Source organism: Plasmodium knowlesi (assembly GCF_000006355.2).
Source record: "Plasmodium knowlesi strain H genome assembly, chromosome: 8".
NCBI classification, from domain to species: Eukaryota; Apicomplexa; class Aconoidasida; order Haemosporida; family Plasmodiidae; genus Plasmodium; species Plasmodium knowlesi.
In genome coordinates this window covers 670,439-685,840 of record NC_011909.2, presented here as the reverse complement: position 1 = coordinate 685,840, position 15,402 = coordinate 670,439, and the positions used below count along the sequence as shown (strand labels likewise).

General features: G+C 40.6%; 3 protein-coding genes across 3 annotated transcripts; 2 read left to right on the top strand and 1 right to left on the bottom strand.

Moving 5' to 3' along the window:
- Window positions 1–294: 294 nt before the first annotated feature.
- Window positions 295–7,188, top strand: PKNH_0815000 (conserved Plasmodium protein, unknown function; the record flags this gene model as incomplete). The annotated part of the gene is made up of 1 exon (XM_002258754.1): window positions 295–7,188. One exon carries the CDS (start codon window positions 295–297, stop codon window positions 7,186–7,188), a length of 6,894 nt encoding a protein of 2,297 aa, XP_002258790.1.
- A 1,227-nt stretch (window positions 7,189–8,415) lies between these two features.
- Window positions 8,416–12,640, top strand: PKNH_0814900 (conserved Plasmodium protein, unknown function; the record flags this gene model as incomplete). Its single annotated transcript, XM_039113981.1, has 11 exons — window positions 8,416–8,468; window positions 8,611–8,664; window positions 8,835–9,053; window positions 9,208–9,258; window positions 9,426–9,784; window positions 10,141–11,008; window positions 11,111–11,501; window positions 11,708–11,783; window positions 11,908–12,166; window positions 12,433–12,490; window positions 12,593–12,640. 11 exons carry the CDS (start codon window positions 8,416–8,418, stop codon window positions 12,638–12,640), a joined length of 2,436 nt encoding a protein of 811 aa, XP_038969614.1.
- Window positions 12,641–13,049: 409 nt separating this feature from the next.
- Window positions 13,050–13,901, bottom strand: PKNH_0814800 (prohibitin. prohibitin; the record flags this gene model as incomplete). The annotated part of the gene is made up of 1 exon (XM_002258752.1): window positions 13,050–13,901. One exon carries the CDS (start codon window positions 13,899–13,901, stop codon window positions 13,050–13,052), a length of 852 nt encoding a protein of 283 aa, XP_002258788.1.
- Window positions 13,902–15,402: the final 1,501 nt, after the last annotated feature.

Genomic DNA, 15,402 nt, shown 5'->3' with positions numbered 1-15,402 from the left:
TTATTTCGAAAGCACAGTTATAAAAGGAATTCAAAATTAAATAGATTAAGGCGAAAGGATCTTTGACGGGTGACTCAAACTTGTCTTTGTAGTATTCGCCAAATTACATCTCGTAAGTTCCCTTCCTTTTTGTGATTCCCTTTTATGATATCTTTTTTCTCCCTCCTGACGTGCTGTTCATAAATTGTTTACTCCGATATTTATCTAAACTGTTTGGTCGGCCACTTTACCCAACGAATATTCCTTAACGGAGAGAAAAGGGTCCGAACAGAATATTCCCTCAATTTGGAGAAGATGTTTTTTTCTGTGGAGAAGGAGGAAAATTCGGAAGGTATGACAAAATGTAAGCTGGAAGATGAGGAAGTCAGTCCACATTCGGATGTGGCGGGTAGAGACATGAAAGGAATATTGAATGATCATCTCATCAAACAAAACAACAACATAACGGAGAAAGAAACTATGATAATGAGAATTAAGGAACATGATGAAAACACATCCAATGATCAAAATCAAAGAAAAGAAAAGGTTGAAGCACCAATGCAGTACACCATAAATATGCTGGACGAATTCGTCTCCAAGACGAGTGAATATTCGAAGATGCTTCTGAGCCATTTTAATGAAGAGAATTTTCAGGTCGTAGGAAAGGGTAAAAGTACAAATTTGCTGGAAGAACAAACCTGTATTGGCCAAATGGAAGGCAAAAAAAGTAATCAGTATGAAGAAGACAATCATATGCTCCAAAATCGAGAGAAGGAAAATATTATGACAGAGTTCCACAGAACTATGTTCCTCCCAGGATATAACGAGAATGATACGAAGAATGATTGTTACATGAGCAGTTGTAAGGAGGAGATATTCAATGAGTCGAATAATGTCTACTCGTGTTACTCAAGCCACGCGTTTGATAATCTAAACAATACGGCAACATACAAGGGAGAGAATCAACCTGGACAAACATGTGGACATGATGATCTAAATAGTGGAAAGGATCAAAATGGAATGCTTTCTTATACGGAAAGTAATGAAGAGAACGTTAAGGATGAAGGCAAACCCACTGATGAGGAATCCAAAGGGGAAAGGTACTCTTCATATAGCACTGGGAAAAGTAACTCCTATGATTATATTCAGAAATATTCTGACGAGGAAATGAGTGAAGATGGAATGAAGGAAACTTTCGGCAAAGACGCAAAGGAGGAAGAACCTGGAAAAGGTCAAGTGAAGAACGAAAAAAATCAACATCAAATGAGTAACACAATTGGAAAACCAGCATTAAGTAACAAATCGCTGGAGGAGCTGAACTACAGTAACAGGAAATCTCACTCCCCCTCGTTGATAGAGAAGGGAAGCCTGCTAGACATCTCGTCCATAGCGGACGAGGCGAGGAAGAGGGTATATGCTGAGTTGGGTTATAACGTAAGCGATGTAGACAATTTGTGCGTACCCCTCAAGGGGAAGAACACAGAGAAGGACGTGACGAATATGACTGACGTGGCAGACGCGGCAAAAGTGGCAAACGCAGCAAACGTGGAAAACGTGGAAAACGCGGCAAACGTGGAAGGCGTTTCTAGTGAGGAATCCAGGAAGACTTCCATGGAAAACGAGAGCAAAACGGATGAAGCATTCCAGTTGCCCCACGTGGGAAGTAACCCAGGAAGCGACACCTGCAGTGAGAGCGGCGGAAGCAGTAGGAATGACTCCGCAGAGTTGGAGAAAATATTTACCAAGTACAAATTTGAGGTCTCACATGTGTCCAAGTATTTTGATTTTGAGAAGAACGAGCAGAAGGAAAGTGCCATAGCGTTGGACCAAGCGATGAGTCAAGTGGTGGAAGATGGTCATGCCCATCCTCAGAGCGAAGACGAAACGCACCCATTTAACATGGAGGCGTTGAAAAAAACATCCTCTATGAACTTCTCCTTTGAGGATGAATCCGTTAACCTGGATGTGTACGCAACCAACTACATAACGGAGGATGTACTCAAGGGCGTGCTAAACGTCGAAGAAGAAAAAATCATTTTTGAAACATTTAAGAATGCCTCCTCAGACGTGAATTACGAAATTAGTTTGTCCAATGTGGAACTGCTATACAACGCTATTTTGCGTCATCGTAATGGTAGTGCAAAGGAAGAAACTATGGTGGACTGCTCGAACAACTCGGAGGGAAAAAACCTGGATAACAAGTCCAGTATCAACGAGAAGAATGAAGAAGAGAAATATATAACCCTTGCTGATATAAAATCATACATCATAGAGAGAAACGAAAAAAATAGTAACTACTTTAACGAAATGATCAAGATGATTGTCCATTTTAACAACATAGTGTTACTAATGAGGAGTAACAACAATTTGGAAGTGGAAGACAAACTACTTTTTGAACTGTTGTCTTTAAAATTCGCATCCTTATTTAACGATATTCTGCATGTACAGAACAATTTCGATAACCTCATTAAACACATAAACGAAATTATTAAACTTATTCTAGTAGAGGAAGACTCCAAGAAGAGAAGCTTGAAGGATATTATATCGGGTTACTTAAGTAGCCAGAAAATTTTGGTTCAAAGAAATGAGATTCTCTCACAGATGAGCGGCACGCAGCACACGGAAGGGGGTGACGGCGCTGCGGAAAATGCTGTAGAAGTGTTGGAAAAATGTGTAAGCTCCACAGCAGGTATAGATGTAGCGGAAAAAGCTTCCGCAAATGGCGACACCTCGAATAACCAGAAAAGGGAGCTGAGTAGCACTCCATCCACGGATGCACAGAAAAATGCTTTTTCACAAGTGAAAATAGAAGAGAAGGATTCCACCAGGATGGACAAAGAGGGGGACAGCACATCAGCAATGAAGTTGATAGATGGAGAAAACAACACTCGTAATTTGACAAAGGATATTATAATGGGTGAAATAAAGAACAACAAGAAGGAAGGAACGAGTAACCAGGAAGCAAAGAAACATTCGACTGCTTGCGTCAAACGGAAGAGCAAAAGGTTCGGTACGCCTTTCCACAAGGAGATGGCTCATTCAAGCGGCAGCAGCGCTATGAGCGGCAGCAATGGAGTCAACGGAAACACTAGAGATGCTAATACAAATGGAAGTGACAAGAAATCCCACACGAAGTTAACACAGCCGGAAGAAAAATCAGGCGCATGCAAAAACTCCAAACTGAAGGACTCGATGGTGAAAAAGACACTTCAAAAACAGGAAGGCACAAAAGGGTTAAACAAAAGTGAAGAAGAATATGGAAAAAGTAAAAAAGTTAATAAAACGAAAAAAACGAAAAAGTTGAACAAAGGAGAAACAGCGGATGAGAAAAATTCCGGCGACCTAACCGACGGAAAGAAAAAAAATGAAGTAGCAAAAAATTTGAGGCAGAAAAAAGCAGTGGAAGTGTCCAAGATGGTAGAAGAAAAAACACCCGCCGATGTTAAAAAGGTGGGAACCAGTGAGAAAGACCAAACGGGGCAGACGGGACAGACGGGACAGACGGGACAAACGGAACAAAAGGATGGAGAGCAAATTAAGGCGAAAAGCAAAATTTTCTGGCCAAATAATTTTAGCATTAAAAGGGAAAATATGGACGAGGGAAAAAATAAGAAAGTGGACTCCAGGGCAACCCTCAATTTTAACTATCCCACGTATAGCAGGGACGGCAACATACATACCGTTGAAAGTTATATGAAGAGGTACGGTTCCACAAGCACTGCAGTCGCAACCGCAGCAGCAGCAGGTGTGGTTGAAGCTACCGCACGTTTGGCGAAGGCACATTTAGTGCAGCAAGGTAAAGGCACCCCCCAGGTTAGGTGTCTGCACAAGAAGGGGATCCCAGGAATGCCCAGTTTAAGTAGTGCCCACATGCACAGCGTCAGCGTGAATAGTGCACTTGCGAATAGCGCACATGTGAAGAACACCTATGGGATAACAAACATACCAGAGGGCATGGCTCCCTACGAGGTTAAGACGCAAGACAGGGCGTCCATGACGAATCTGCCGAACCTTAAGAACACTTATAAAATGCGAATGACGAAGTCACCCATAGGATTCCACCCAGTGCGCGAAATGAAATCGGAAAATTATTTGTGGAGGGAAGTACAGGGAAAGGGTTCCGGCCAGAATCACAGTTACGATTTTATTTATAATTACAGCGGACAGTTGGCCCAAGTGAAAAACAGAAATGGTACCCTACCCACCGAAAGTGGGAAAGTTGCGGAGGCTGATCCCGTGACCAATCCGGCGGCTGGTGTGCAACTCCCTCAGGATAAAACCAATACAGCCAACATCCCCGTGGTAAACCTGACCACAGGAAGCAACCAACTGTGGGGGCACCAAAAGGCGCAGGTCGGAGTTTCGAAAGATGGCACTCCGCTTGAAAAACCTAAGGTTAATTTGGGAGAAGCGGAGGAAAAACATGCCCTGGGGATGACCCCGGTGGAACAGGTGAACCAACTTAAAAAGGAAAGCAAAAATAGCAATGATGGAAAGACATTCCAGCGTTGCGAAAATGACTCCCTCAAGGAGAAAAGCGCTAACTCCGTTAATGCAACTAACTCCACTAACCACGGGGATGAAAATCCCTCGGTTTTACAATGCAAACTTGTGGACAACAAACGTACCAGCAACATGAACATGAACCACTTTCGAAGGCAAACCCCCTTTACGGATAAAAGATACAGCAATGGGTACAACAAAATAATAAATACCAATGTGTACTCAGGATTTAAAAGAAATATGAAAAGTTTTACGGAAACGAATAATGGCTTCCTGCATGCACAAGGTTCTAACGACGCCAGCAAATATGCTAACGTGAAGAGCAATGAAAACTTGGGGCACATAAACCAGGGAGCCAAAACAAAAGACAACCGGGATGTGGCCAAGGCCAACAATTTGGAGAGCAATTTGAAAAACCTAACCAACTTTAAGAAGCTAGCCAATTTGAAAAATTTAATAAACTTGGGAAACGGGATCAGCGAAAGGAAGCTTCCCCCAGGGGATGAAACGAATGAGAACAAAGTCATCGAAACCAAGTCAGCATACAACAGATTTACCGAAATTGTGACAAATAGAATAAAGAACTTCACCCTCCGAAATAGTAAATCAGTTAGATGTACCACGACTAATGAAAGGATACCTACATGCAACGCCAGCGATGAGGGGAAGAAGGAAAAAAGTGGCGAATTGAAGGAGGCGGGTAACAAAGAAGCAAACAGTAACACCAAGGAAGTGCATGGAAACACACAAAGCTATGAAAGCTGTTTCGCGAACGAGAATAGCAACTACCTCTGTGATAATAAAAAGGGCGGAAGCATCGTGAGCAACTTAATGGGACAGATAAATTTTTTCCAAAGAAAATGCGCGTCTGGGATGGGGGACGCGAATGAAGAGGAGGCGAGTCAGTCAGGCCAGGCTAGTAAGATGCAGGAAAGCATGCACGAAGTAGATCAAAGTAGGGGAATTGCAAAACAGAACAGTGGTAGCGCAAAAACGGAAGAGGGAGAAAGAAAGTCATCAGATACGGACTCAAGCAACAATCCACCTCAGCAGAAGGATAGCGACGAAGATAAGAGCAGAGACAACTCCATTGACAAAGTTAGGAATTATTTGTGCAAAACGAAAACGCAAGATGTAGGAAAAAAAAGGGTCAATAGCATGTTTACTAGAAAATCTCACGTGTTGGGTGCAGCCAGTGGAGGAATTGGCGGCGTACAAGGAGGAGCCCCTCTGAATAGCCGCACGGCTAACTACCCCGTTGCTCATCTGAGTAACTATGCAAGTGTCCACCTGAAGCATCCCAGCGGAATGCCAAACTGGAAGAACAGCACAAATGGGGGTATAAGAGGCACTAAATTTTACAGCGAAATTTCGAAGGATCAAGGGCAAACGGGTAGCAATGTTGCATTTGCACATAACAGGAATGTTAAAACTGTGGAGGGATCACACAAGACAAATTACAATTTTAGAGCGGGTTCCGCAACGCCTACTCATCACGCAGCCCGATCATCGTACGAGGCATTCGCGCAAAATGGACCACTCCTACAGATGGGCACGAAAAAAACCAACTCACACTTCGTACAGCACAACCATCCCAGTGGGGAATTCCTTTTCCCGTTCCAAAAGAGAAACAGTACCTTACACAATCCCATGTCTATTGGCAAATTTCAAGAGCATCAAAAGGTGGCAAATTCTGTAGAGATGGGAAAGGACTTACTCAACATGTGCGAAGTGAATGCGAAGCAACACATTTCCTTCACGAACGACAACAGGTGTCTTTTTAGGAGCGAGCAAATGAACCAAACAGGGCACCACTCTAGGAAGGCAGATGTCAGTTATGAAATGAGCAAAATAGAACAGCACAATAATAGTAAGGGGACATTTATTAACCCCTTTGTCGAAGCAGAACCCATTATGAAGGGTATGGGTTCTATACATCTGAGTAACAATACGTTGGTAGGAAATCAGAACGTGGGGTATCGGGACAGCAATTACCCCTTTTTTAAAGAGAAGCAAACCTCCCTACAGGAGAAGAGCAATAGCAATGCCCCAATGGGTAGTTTTAACTTACATAACTCCCGGGAAAAGCTCAACCGAAACTGCGTACTCAAGACTGCTTCTATGAATGAAAATTGCGCGTTGAAGTCTTCCGGTCAGGGGTGGATAAGCAATGCGTATCAAATGGGAGCCAACTATATGCAACCAAGGGGGGTGAATTACGCGCCACATAGTGGTACCACCTGCATACCCAATACAAGGATACACTTGATTCCAAAGAACCCCACACAATACACTCCACAAAATATCTCGGCAAACCATTTCAACCCAGCCAACCTGTGGAATCCCCAATGTTTCGCGAAAGAAGCCATGCCCCTACAGAAGAACGACGGAAACGTCTCCGTGGTTCCCAACTTTTTAAACGCATACCATAAGGGTACCCCCTCGAATGACATGCACAACGTACATTCCACCATTGATGAAAGTAACTTATCTATTGAACAATTGATGAAAATTCCAGGTGTCCAATTAGGGAAGAATTACATACAAGACATAGATATCTGTTCAGACTGGCTAAAATTTAACGACTACGACAAGGAGGTAATAAAGCAGTCCCTAATGAATAGCTTCGAAAATAACAACTACAAAAGTTATATGGACTCTACGCAATTTACCAAGGGGATATTTCCCGCAGTGAAGCAGGTGTAAAAATTAATAAAAAAAAAAAGGGGGGAAGGGGGTTCATTGTTCGGGGGTAGATAGCTATATACACTGGCTCAAATATCATGTAGCATAATTTTTGTATAAGCTTAGGTTTTCACATACACATTCATCCCGCATGTGTGCCCCATTTTTCAAAGGGGGCTATCAATTTGGTACTTTCGGAAATTTTTTTTTTTTTTTATTCGCGAATTAGTGAGGAAAAAATGAAGTGTATATGTGTGGGATCATTTAATGAGTCATCATTAGTTCCTATATAATATGTCTAGAAAAGGAACGATGATTTGTATCAGCCCATAATTTACTTCCACGAAGGATAAACTGTTTCACACTATTTAGATATTTCTACTCTGGATTGGAGAATTTTATAAATACGGACAGAATATGAACTACTTATACTTTTGTATTGCCTTTTTTTTTTTTTTTTTTTTGCTCATTCTCAACTTCTGTTTTTTTTTTTTTTTTTTGTTGTTGTTATTGTCCTGAGGTGTATTTTTTAATTTTTAATTTTTTCCGTGCACAGAGAATTTTTGTGGCATCCCTTTTGTGATATCACCTTGGTAGACCACCTTTGTGCCCTTAGTCTTTTCCGTTTTAGTTTTTCCTTTTTGTCGAACGATCCAAACAAACCTTGTCCTTCCTTTTTAATAAAAAAGAAACTTTTGTTTTCCTATTTCCCCCCCCCAATGGCGCTCACGTTCGCGCCCATGATGGGAAAAAAACATCCTCCGAGGGTGCTTCCACCCAAAGGAGACACTATACACCCTGGCCGCACACGCGCAGTGGGAAAAATCGAAAAAAATGATGAAAAAATGGCACAAAAAAAAATTGTACGCACGATGTGCATCCATGGTTAAGATCCTTTCCTTGCGTATCTATCAGTGCCAAATTGAACTTTTTTGTCCAAGCTGAGGGGAGAGTCACCTCAAATTGAAATGTCCACATAGACAGGGGGCCACGCAGTTATGCGGGGAAAGGGAAAAAAAAATAAAATAAAAAAAAAAAAAAACGCCGAAAAAATCTCAGTTATGCTCATTTTAGCAAAATAACTTCCCACGTGAGGAAATACCACCTTCACCTGCTGTGGAAATTCAAAAGTGAACAATAGCACAAAAGGTGCGAATAGTGATGCCTATTTATGTAAGGGTCTCTAGTATAAAGTGATCTATTTCCCCTTCGGAAAGGGTATGACTCAAGAGAGGAACAAATTCAAGGATGGAAGAAAGGATTGAGTTGCTAGTCAGCATAATCAAGCAGTGGACGAGGAAGTAATCTAACTGGGGAGGGGAGAAAACTAACAGATGCTTAGAGGCATATGCAAATTTATAACCAGATGCGTAGGTAGATACATAAAAAAAAAATTAACACATAGATGCCGACGCACACGTCCACTTACGAACACCAACACAGGTATGCATACAAGATACTCATCAAGGGGAAGGACGAAGAAAAGGAGGAGCACTAGTAAGCGAGAAGTTGTCGCCCATAACAGTCTTAGCAGCAAAGGAAAAATATCGAATGGGATGGGCTACGTTGATTTTTCCTTACTACATTACCTGTATATTTATCTGTTTTTTTTTTTTTTTTTTTTTTTTTTTTTTTTTAAATTCCCCCCACGGACAAACATAACGAAGCTATAAGGTCACCTTTTACCACCAAAATGAAAACGAATCCATCGCCAAATGCACGGTGAACGCAGAATTCACCATAACTGAAGTCGGGACGACTGGCATGAGCAGCTTCGGAGGGGATCCCACAATTAGTGACAAATATTTCGTCACGTACAAATTTGAAAATGAGAATTTAGTGAGGACGGTGGACATGGGTCTAAATTTCGAGGCCTGGATTGACAAGTAGGGAAAGCAGAAAATAAAACGAAAAAAAAAGACAAAAAAAAAAACAAATGATGAAAAGACCTGAACCATCTATGATGATAGCGCAGCTGCTATCGATACAAAGGAAAAAAAAAAAAAAATTTTTTTTTTTTTTTTTTTTTCTCGCTACCAGGCTTATCAAGGATAAAGAGAAACTTAGGAACAATCTTGACCTTTCATCTGAGTTACCAAAAAGAACAAATATGGGCCCTCATATAACGCCATAATGAGGCAGGCAAAAATTAGGCACTGGTCTTATAATTCGTTACTTGCTGTTTCTTGCCAGTTGCAGATATATTTAACCCTTCTAAAACACCCTGTTGCGCTCCTCCTGATTTGACCTCCCCACAGGTTCATGCGAACTAGGTTCATAAAACCCGCCGATGAGGAGAGAATTGAGGCAATTTTGCAAAAAATCAAAGACGAACGTGAAGCGGATCGAAAAAGAAAGGAAGAGGAAAAGGAACTCCGAGAAAAAAAGAAAACATTCGTAAAAGCCGATAAGTTGTTACACAAAAAGACCTTCTTTGATGAAACCTTAGAATTAGACAAAATAAATTCCAAAGTGGATTCTAACATAGATCATGGAAGTTCAGATTTAATAGGAGGAAGCACAAAAAATGTGGATAATGAAAAATTAAATGAAGCTCTCTCGTTTTTGAAGTACAATTTGAGCTTTTACTTCGCCGATGTGGATATTAAAAAGAAAGGTATCACAAAATGGAAGAAATAAACTGGTGGAAATAAACTGGTGGAAATAAACTGGTGGAAATAAACTGGTGGAAATAAACTGGTGGAAATAAACTGGTGGAAATAAACTGGTGGAAATAAACTGGTGGAAATAAACTGGTGGAAATAAACTGGTGGAAATAAACTGGTGTAGTTGATCCTCTACTGAGGCGTTCATTTCTCACCCGTGTCATAATGGGGAAGAGATGTGGCAAGACATGATTTGGGACATCGCTCAGTTTAGCCCCCTCCATGTCTTTGTAACTTCTTTACATCATAAGCTCTTAATTTTTTAACCCCTTAACATCGTAACCCCTTATCTTCTCAACCCCTTAAGGAAAACTGAAACAGGAGCACTACGTGGAGATATTAAAAATGGTGAACCACACGATGTGCGTGAGCCACAGGCGTCTGAAGAGCCACGCAAATGGGGAAGACAAAGCCGAGTCAAATGAGTTCTCTCCGGAGAGTTACCTTTTTTACGAGTCAAATGAGGAGGTGACCACGAGCACGGACGACAGTTCCAAAGGGGAATTTTCCGACACATCAAATATCCCCAAGGGAAAGAAAAAAGGGACGACGAAAAAGGACACAAATACAGATGATAAAAAAAAGCTGGTGAACCTCTTCAACGTTAATAATAAAGAAGTGGACCTCATCAAGGATATTAGCATTTACAAAAATAATATGTTCAATGGAAGTAACATTTTTTATGATGTCAAAAGTGTTCCAACGAATTGTGAATTTTTTCTTTTCGATGAAGATAATGAATTTTACCCCTATATTTACACCGATAATTATTACGATTTTTTACTGTATATATCTTTTGCGGATGAAGAAGATAATGGATATGTGTGCTACAATAATTACTTGCACGCCATCCCCAAATACTTATATGAGCTAAAGAAGAATCGGGAGCACTTTGAGGCCATCCCTTTTGACAACTTACTACTCTACAAACAGCTAATATTTGCATGTTACGAGAATGAACTGAATTTCATGTATGAAACTTTTCTACAGGAATTCAGAAAATATGATTTGTCAGACAGTGGGTATATCCATCGATCCCAGTTGAAAAAGGTGCTCCTTCAAAACGAGCATATTGTATCCAGACAAGAGTACAAATTGTTGCTCCGCGTTTTCTCCTACAATGATGACAACTATGTGTATTACAGGAATGTCCGTGAGATGGTGCTACGCCTTAGGTGAGGGGACCATGTAGCGAAGAAGGCACTGCATTGAAAAAGAAACTTTACTAAAATGTAGGAACATGTGATTTTTTATTACGCCCTATCACTTCTTCACAGATTCGAAGGAATCCGAAATAGTATTTTCGAGCGGAACGCCAAGATGCTCCAGAGATATCTGTGCGAAGAATTAGTCAAACACAACCTCAAGGGGAAAAGGAAGATACACATATTCGATTGCAAAAATGTTCTGGACTCTTGCAACAAGCTCTACCTCAATAAAAACATCATCCACATTATTCTGTCCTCCCTCAACTTTGACCAGAAACTAGAATTGGATGTGGTTGCTTTTTTGAGGGTCTCCATCACCATCATTATTAACAGCATAAAGTTGGATACAATACAGAAGATATACAACTCCATCAACGATGACAAACAGAAGAAGGAGGAGTTTAAGAAAGATTCCGCGGGGGGTTACAAGGGAAAAGGGTCCTCCAAAAAATCGGAAAAGGTAAAATGTAAAATGTAAAAAGGGGGCCGAAAATATTATCAGCATTGCGGTATCAAAGCATCGGTGGAATAAACACACCAGAGCAGAAAACATATGTGAAAAATAATCAGTACAATGCTGCAACATTAAGGTTTTACATTTTTTTTTTTTTTTTTTTTATACGTTCTGAACTCTTCACTCGAATTACGACTCCCACACGTGGTCAGACAAACATCCCCGCGTTGGAGCTTGTTGAGAGGACCTTAACGAAGCTGTTCAAAGTGCTGGACGAAAAGAACGAAGGTATAGGAAAAGAGGGGTAAAAGAAGAGACGCAGATTCGGGTTCATGAATGGGCACACCTTCTGTAGTGTCATCTGTAGTGCGCACATAAGTTTGCACACCCCTCCACATGGTACCACCCGCAGATCACCTAAAAATAATTGATTTCATCGAAACGCTACTGGAATCAAATCAGAAAAAAAAAATTATCGACATCAAGGAAATATGCAAGCTGAGCAAATATGAGCTCCAAGGATTCGTAGCGGAGATAGACACGGAAGTCCGGGGAGGCACTTACCCAAAGGATCAAATAAAAGACAACAGAAACTTTGATTTTTACAAAAATAAAAAAATTCATTATTCATCCCATATCCACAAATGGTGTTCCAAAACATATCAAATAAGGTAAACATCTAGAAAGAGGGGGGGGGGTATGCACGTTTTACTTCAACACATAGGAGGGTTGCACTGTAACATATGCAAACGCCTATCGTAAATGAATATCCTACGTGTTCCATCAGCACCGTATTTGTTATTCCACTGTTTCTTTACGAGCGCTTAGAAAACGAATATGAGAACTTCCTTCACCATGGATGCGTAAACGCAATGTGAAGGAAGATCACCATGTGGCAACATACACTTGATATATATATTTTTTTTTTCCTTCTCAGGTCGTGCAAATATTACAGCTATTTTTTTAACTACCCTGATGATTTAATTGAGATAGATGTATGGAAAGAGAAAAAAAGGACACATATACGTATTGCGATAGAAAACACAACATTGATACGTAACATATGAATTTACTTTGCACGTTCCCTATTTCGGCAGGATGAACTGAATAAAGAGTTGCTCTTTTGCGAAGAGGAGAAGGAATAGAGAAAGGAGCAGGCATACGACCGTGTTAGCTTTACACCCCCGGCAGGATTTAGAGGTAAAATTTTTAAATATTTCAAAATAAAGTTGCTTAAAAAATTACAAATGAAAAAAAATAGCGAAGTGTGTTTAGATAACGGTGACATGCAGGTGGCAACTTCACGGGGACACCGTGCCTGTTACGGAATGGCAAAGTAATGACAAATTACGCAATAAGGGCGTCAGAAGGGCCGCACTGTGGGAAGTGGCTACCTATAAAAAATTAACGACCATTCGGGTGAAACATGCCGCGATGCATATTAAAATACCGCAAGAAAAGTGTCCTTGCATCACTATCACAACGCTTATTTATCTAAAAATATTGCATTACATGCGGAATGATTTTTCCCCCTTAGGTTTCTCAGCGGACAGATCACTTGGCAAAATTGAAGAGAAGGGAGTCCGTGGACAGCATAACTTTGTTCTGACATTTCGAAATGATGTTGGAGACCTCCTTCGAGAGTTCTATTTTTTTTAGTTCCATGAAGGCAGGGTTGTCCCTCACCGCAAGTCCAATTAACTTGGCTACTTCAGCCTCCCCTTGTGCTTTAATAATTGTGGATTTCTTTTCTTGTTCTGCTTTTAAAACGATGTATTTGCTCCTTTCAGCCTCCTGCTGAGCCACCTGTTTCGCTTCCACAGCTTTTTCATATTCATTACTAAAACTTAGGTGTGTTATGGAGGCATCGTCCAGAAGGATATTAAAATCCTTGGCCCTCTGCACCAGCTGTTCCCTAACAGATTTACTTACCACCTCCCTTTGGGTAATTAATTGAGAAGCGTTGTACTGAGCTACCACACTTTTTAACACTTCATTAATGATGGACGGAAGGACCTTTTCATCATATTCTTTTCCCAAAGTTCTGTATATTTCTACTAGCTTGTTTTCATTTGGTCTCGACAAAACACGGCATGTGATATTTACCATTTGTAAGTCTCTAGATCCTGTTAAGGACATAAGAACTCTAGGTTTCGTTCTCACATCATAAATAATACACCTCTCAAAATAGGGGATTAAAAAGTGAGTCCCTTCTCCATATATTCTGTTCGATAGTCCAAACAACCTATTATATTTTATGGCCCTCTTTCCTGCCTCGACATTATATAGACTGTTGTTAAATAACCAACTGCTAAAAGATGTCAACCCAAGGAATGCCCCTACACTTACTCCTATCTTACCTAGCCTTCTTAAATTGTGTATGTCAAAGTTCTGTGGGTTACTCATTGTAGCAATTACGGTGTATAGGTTAAGTTGTGCAGCTTTCACCTCAGTGGTGAACAAATCGGTAGAGATCCTGCTCTTACAAGGGGGGGGGGGGTTCTTATAAAAAAAAAAAAAAAAAAAAAAAAAAAAAAAAAAAAGTGGTACAGGTAGGAACTGCTGGATGGATTTGCCCTTTCCTTGCTGATGCCTTCTGTTACGGTATTTTTTCCACTTGCGCATGAACCACGGCTAGGCGCTTCTACCCCTTCTGCAAGGTGTGTTGAAACGTTTGTGCGGCTGCTAAATCTGGCACGCTGTCGTGGCACATTTATCCACGCAAAGTTACACGAAGAAATCTACGAAGTCCGCTCATGTACAATCCTCACGACTTTCAAAGGAAGGTACGCACATTTCTGAATCTCCCCGTGTACATCATTTATTCGTTGCGTACTTTTCAAACGGTCAAAATTTGAAGATCGATGTCGCACTGAGGGAGAGGAGTGATCACAATTGTATTAAAGCGCTTAACGAATGTTGCATTTTAATGTTCATGAAAAAAAAAAATAAAAATAAATAAATAAATACCATCATGCATACATTCCTACACGTATACATTTAGCTATCTCAGTTTCGCCAAACGATGGTGTTCCAGAATAAGGGCGTACCTGAGGCATGATAAAAAAAAAAATATAATAATAATAATAAAAGTAAAAAATAGTGCAATATAACATAGTCTAGTATATTATAGCATAACGCATCGGCGTGACGGTGTCCCTCTCAACAAGTGCAGTTGTGCGTGCTTTGTGTTTCCCCCCCAGGGATTCAATCTTTGTGCAATTTCGAGCCACCTGTGCTGTGCTGAATATATCTGCTCGTTATGCCCAATTGGGAGAACGGACGAGGCCCTTCTGTACTGAAAAGGGACTCATTTTTTCTTTTGGTGGATACTAATAAAAAATACATTATTTCTTGGATGGCAGAATTCCCAAAGGGTTATCTACATAAACGTTGACGTTATCCTATCTTCTGCAGTGCAAACAAATTATTTTACATCCTTCACCATCTCCATTTTTTCATCCTTCTGGTCGAAACAGTTGCGTGCCAGCTGGGCCAACTTGCCCTTTTTTGCGACGTTCCCGGAAAGGATTAATTGGCATAAACAGGAATTTCACAAAACTGAAGTGGAACATTTAAGAAAAAAAAATCCTCTGCGCCTTGTTAGGCATCTGCATATTGAAAGAGAAGATTCGAATAAGGCATTCCGTTGTGTGTGGTTAGTTATTTGTATAAATCTCTCAGTGTGGTCCTCTGCGTAGGGAAGTATCCACAACTTATAGGTGTGTTTATAGCGCTTTGGGCAAAAGTTAACATGCTTATAGGGAGCGAAAGAGAATTTGAACTGTGCAGGGTTGTTATGTTTTTTCCTTTTTTTTTTTTTTTTTTTTATCCTTCCCACAATGAAAAGACCAACTGCTCAACCGTTTTTCTTTCACACTTGGGACTAAAGCGACGCACAACGCGC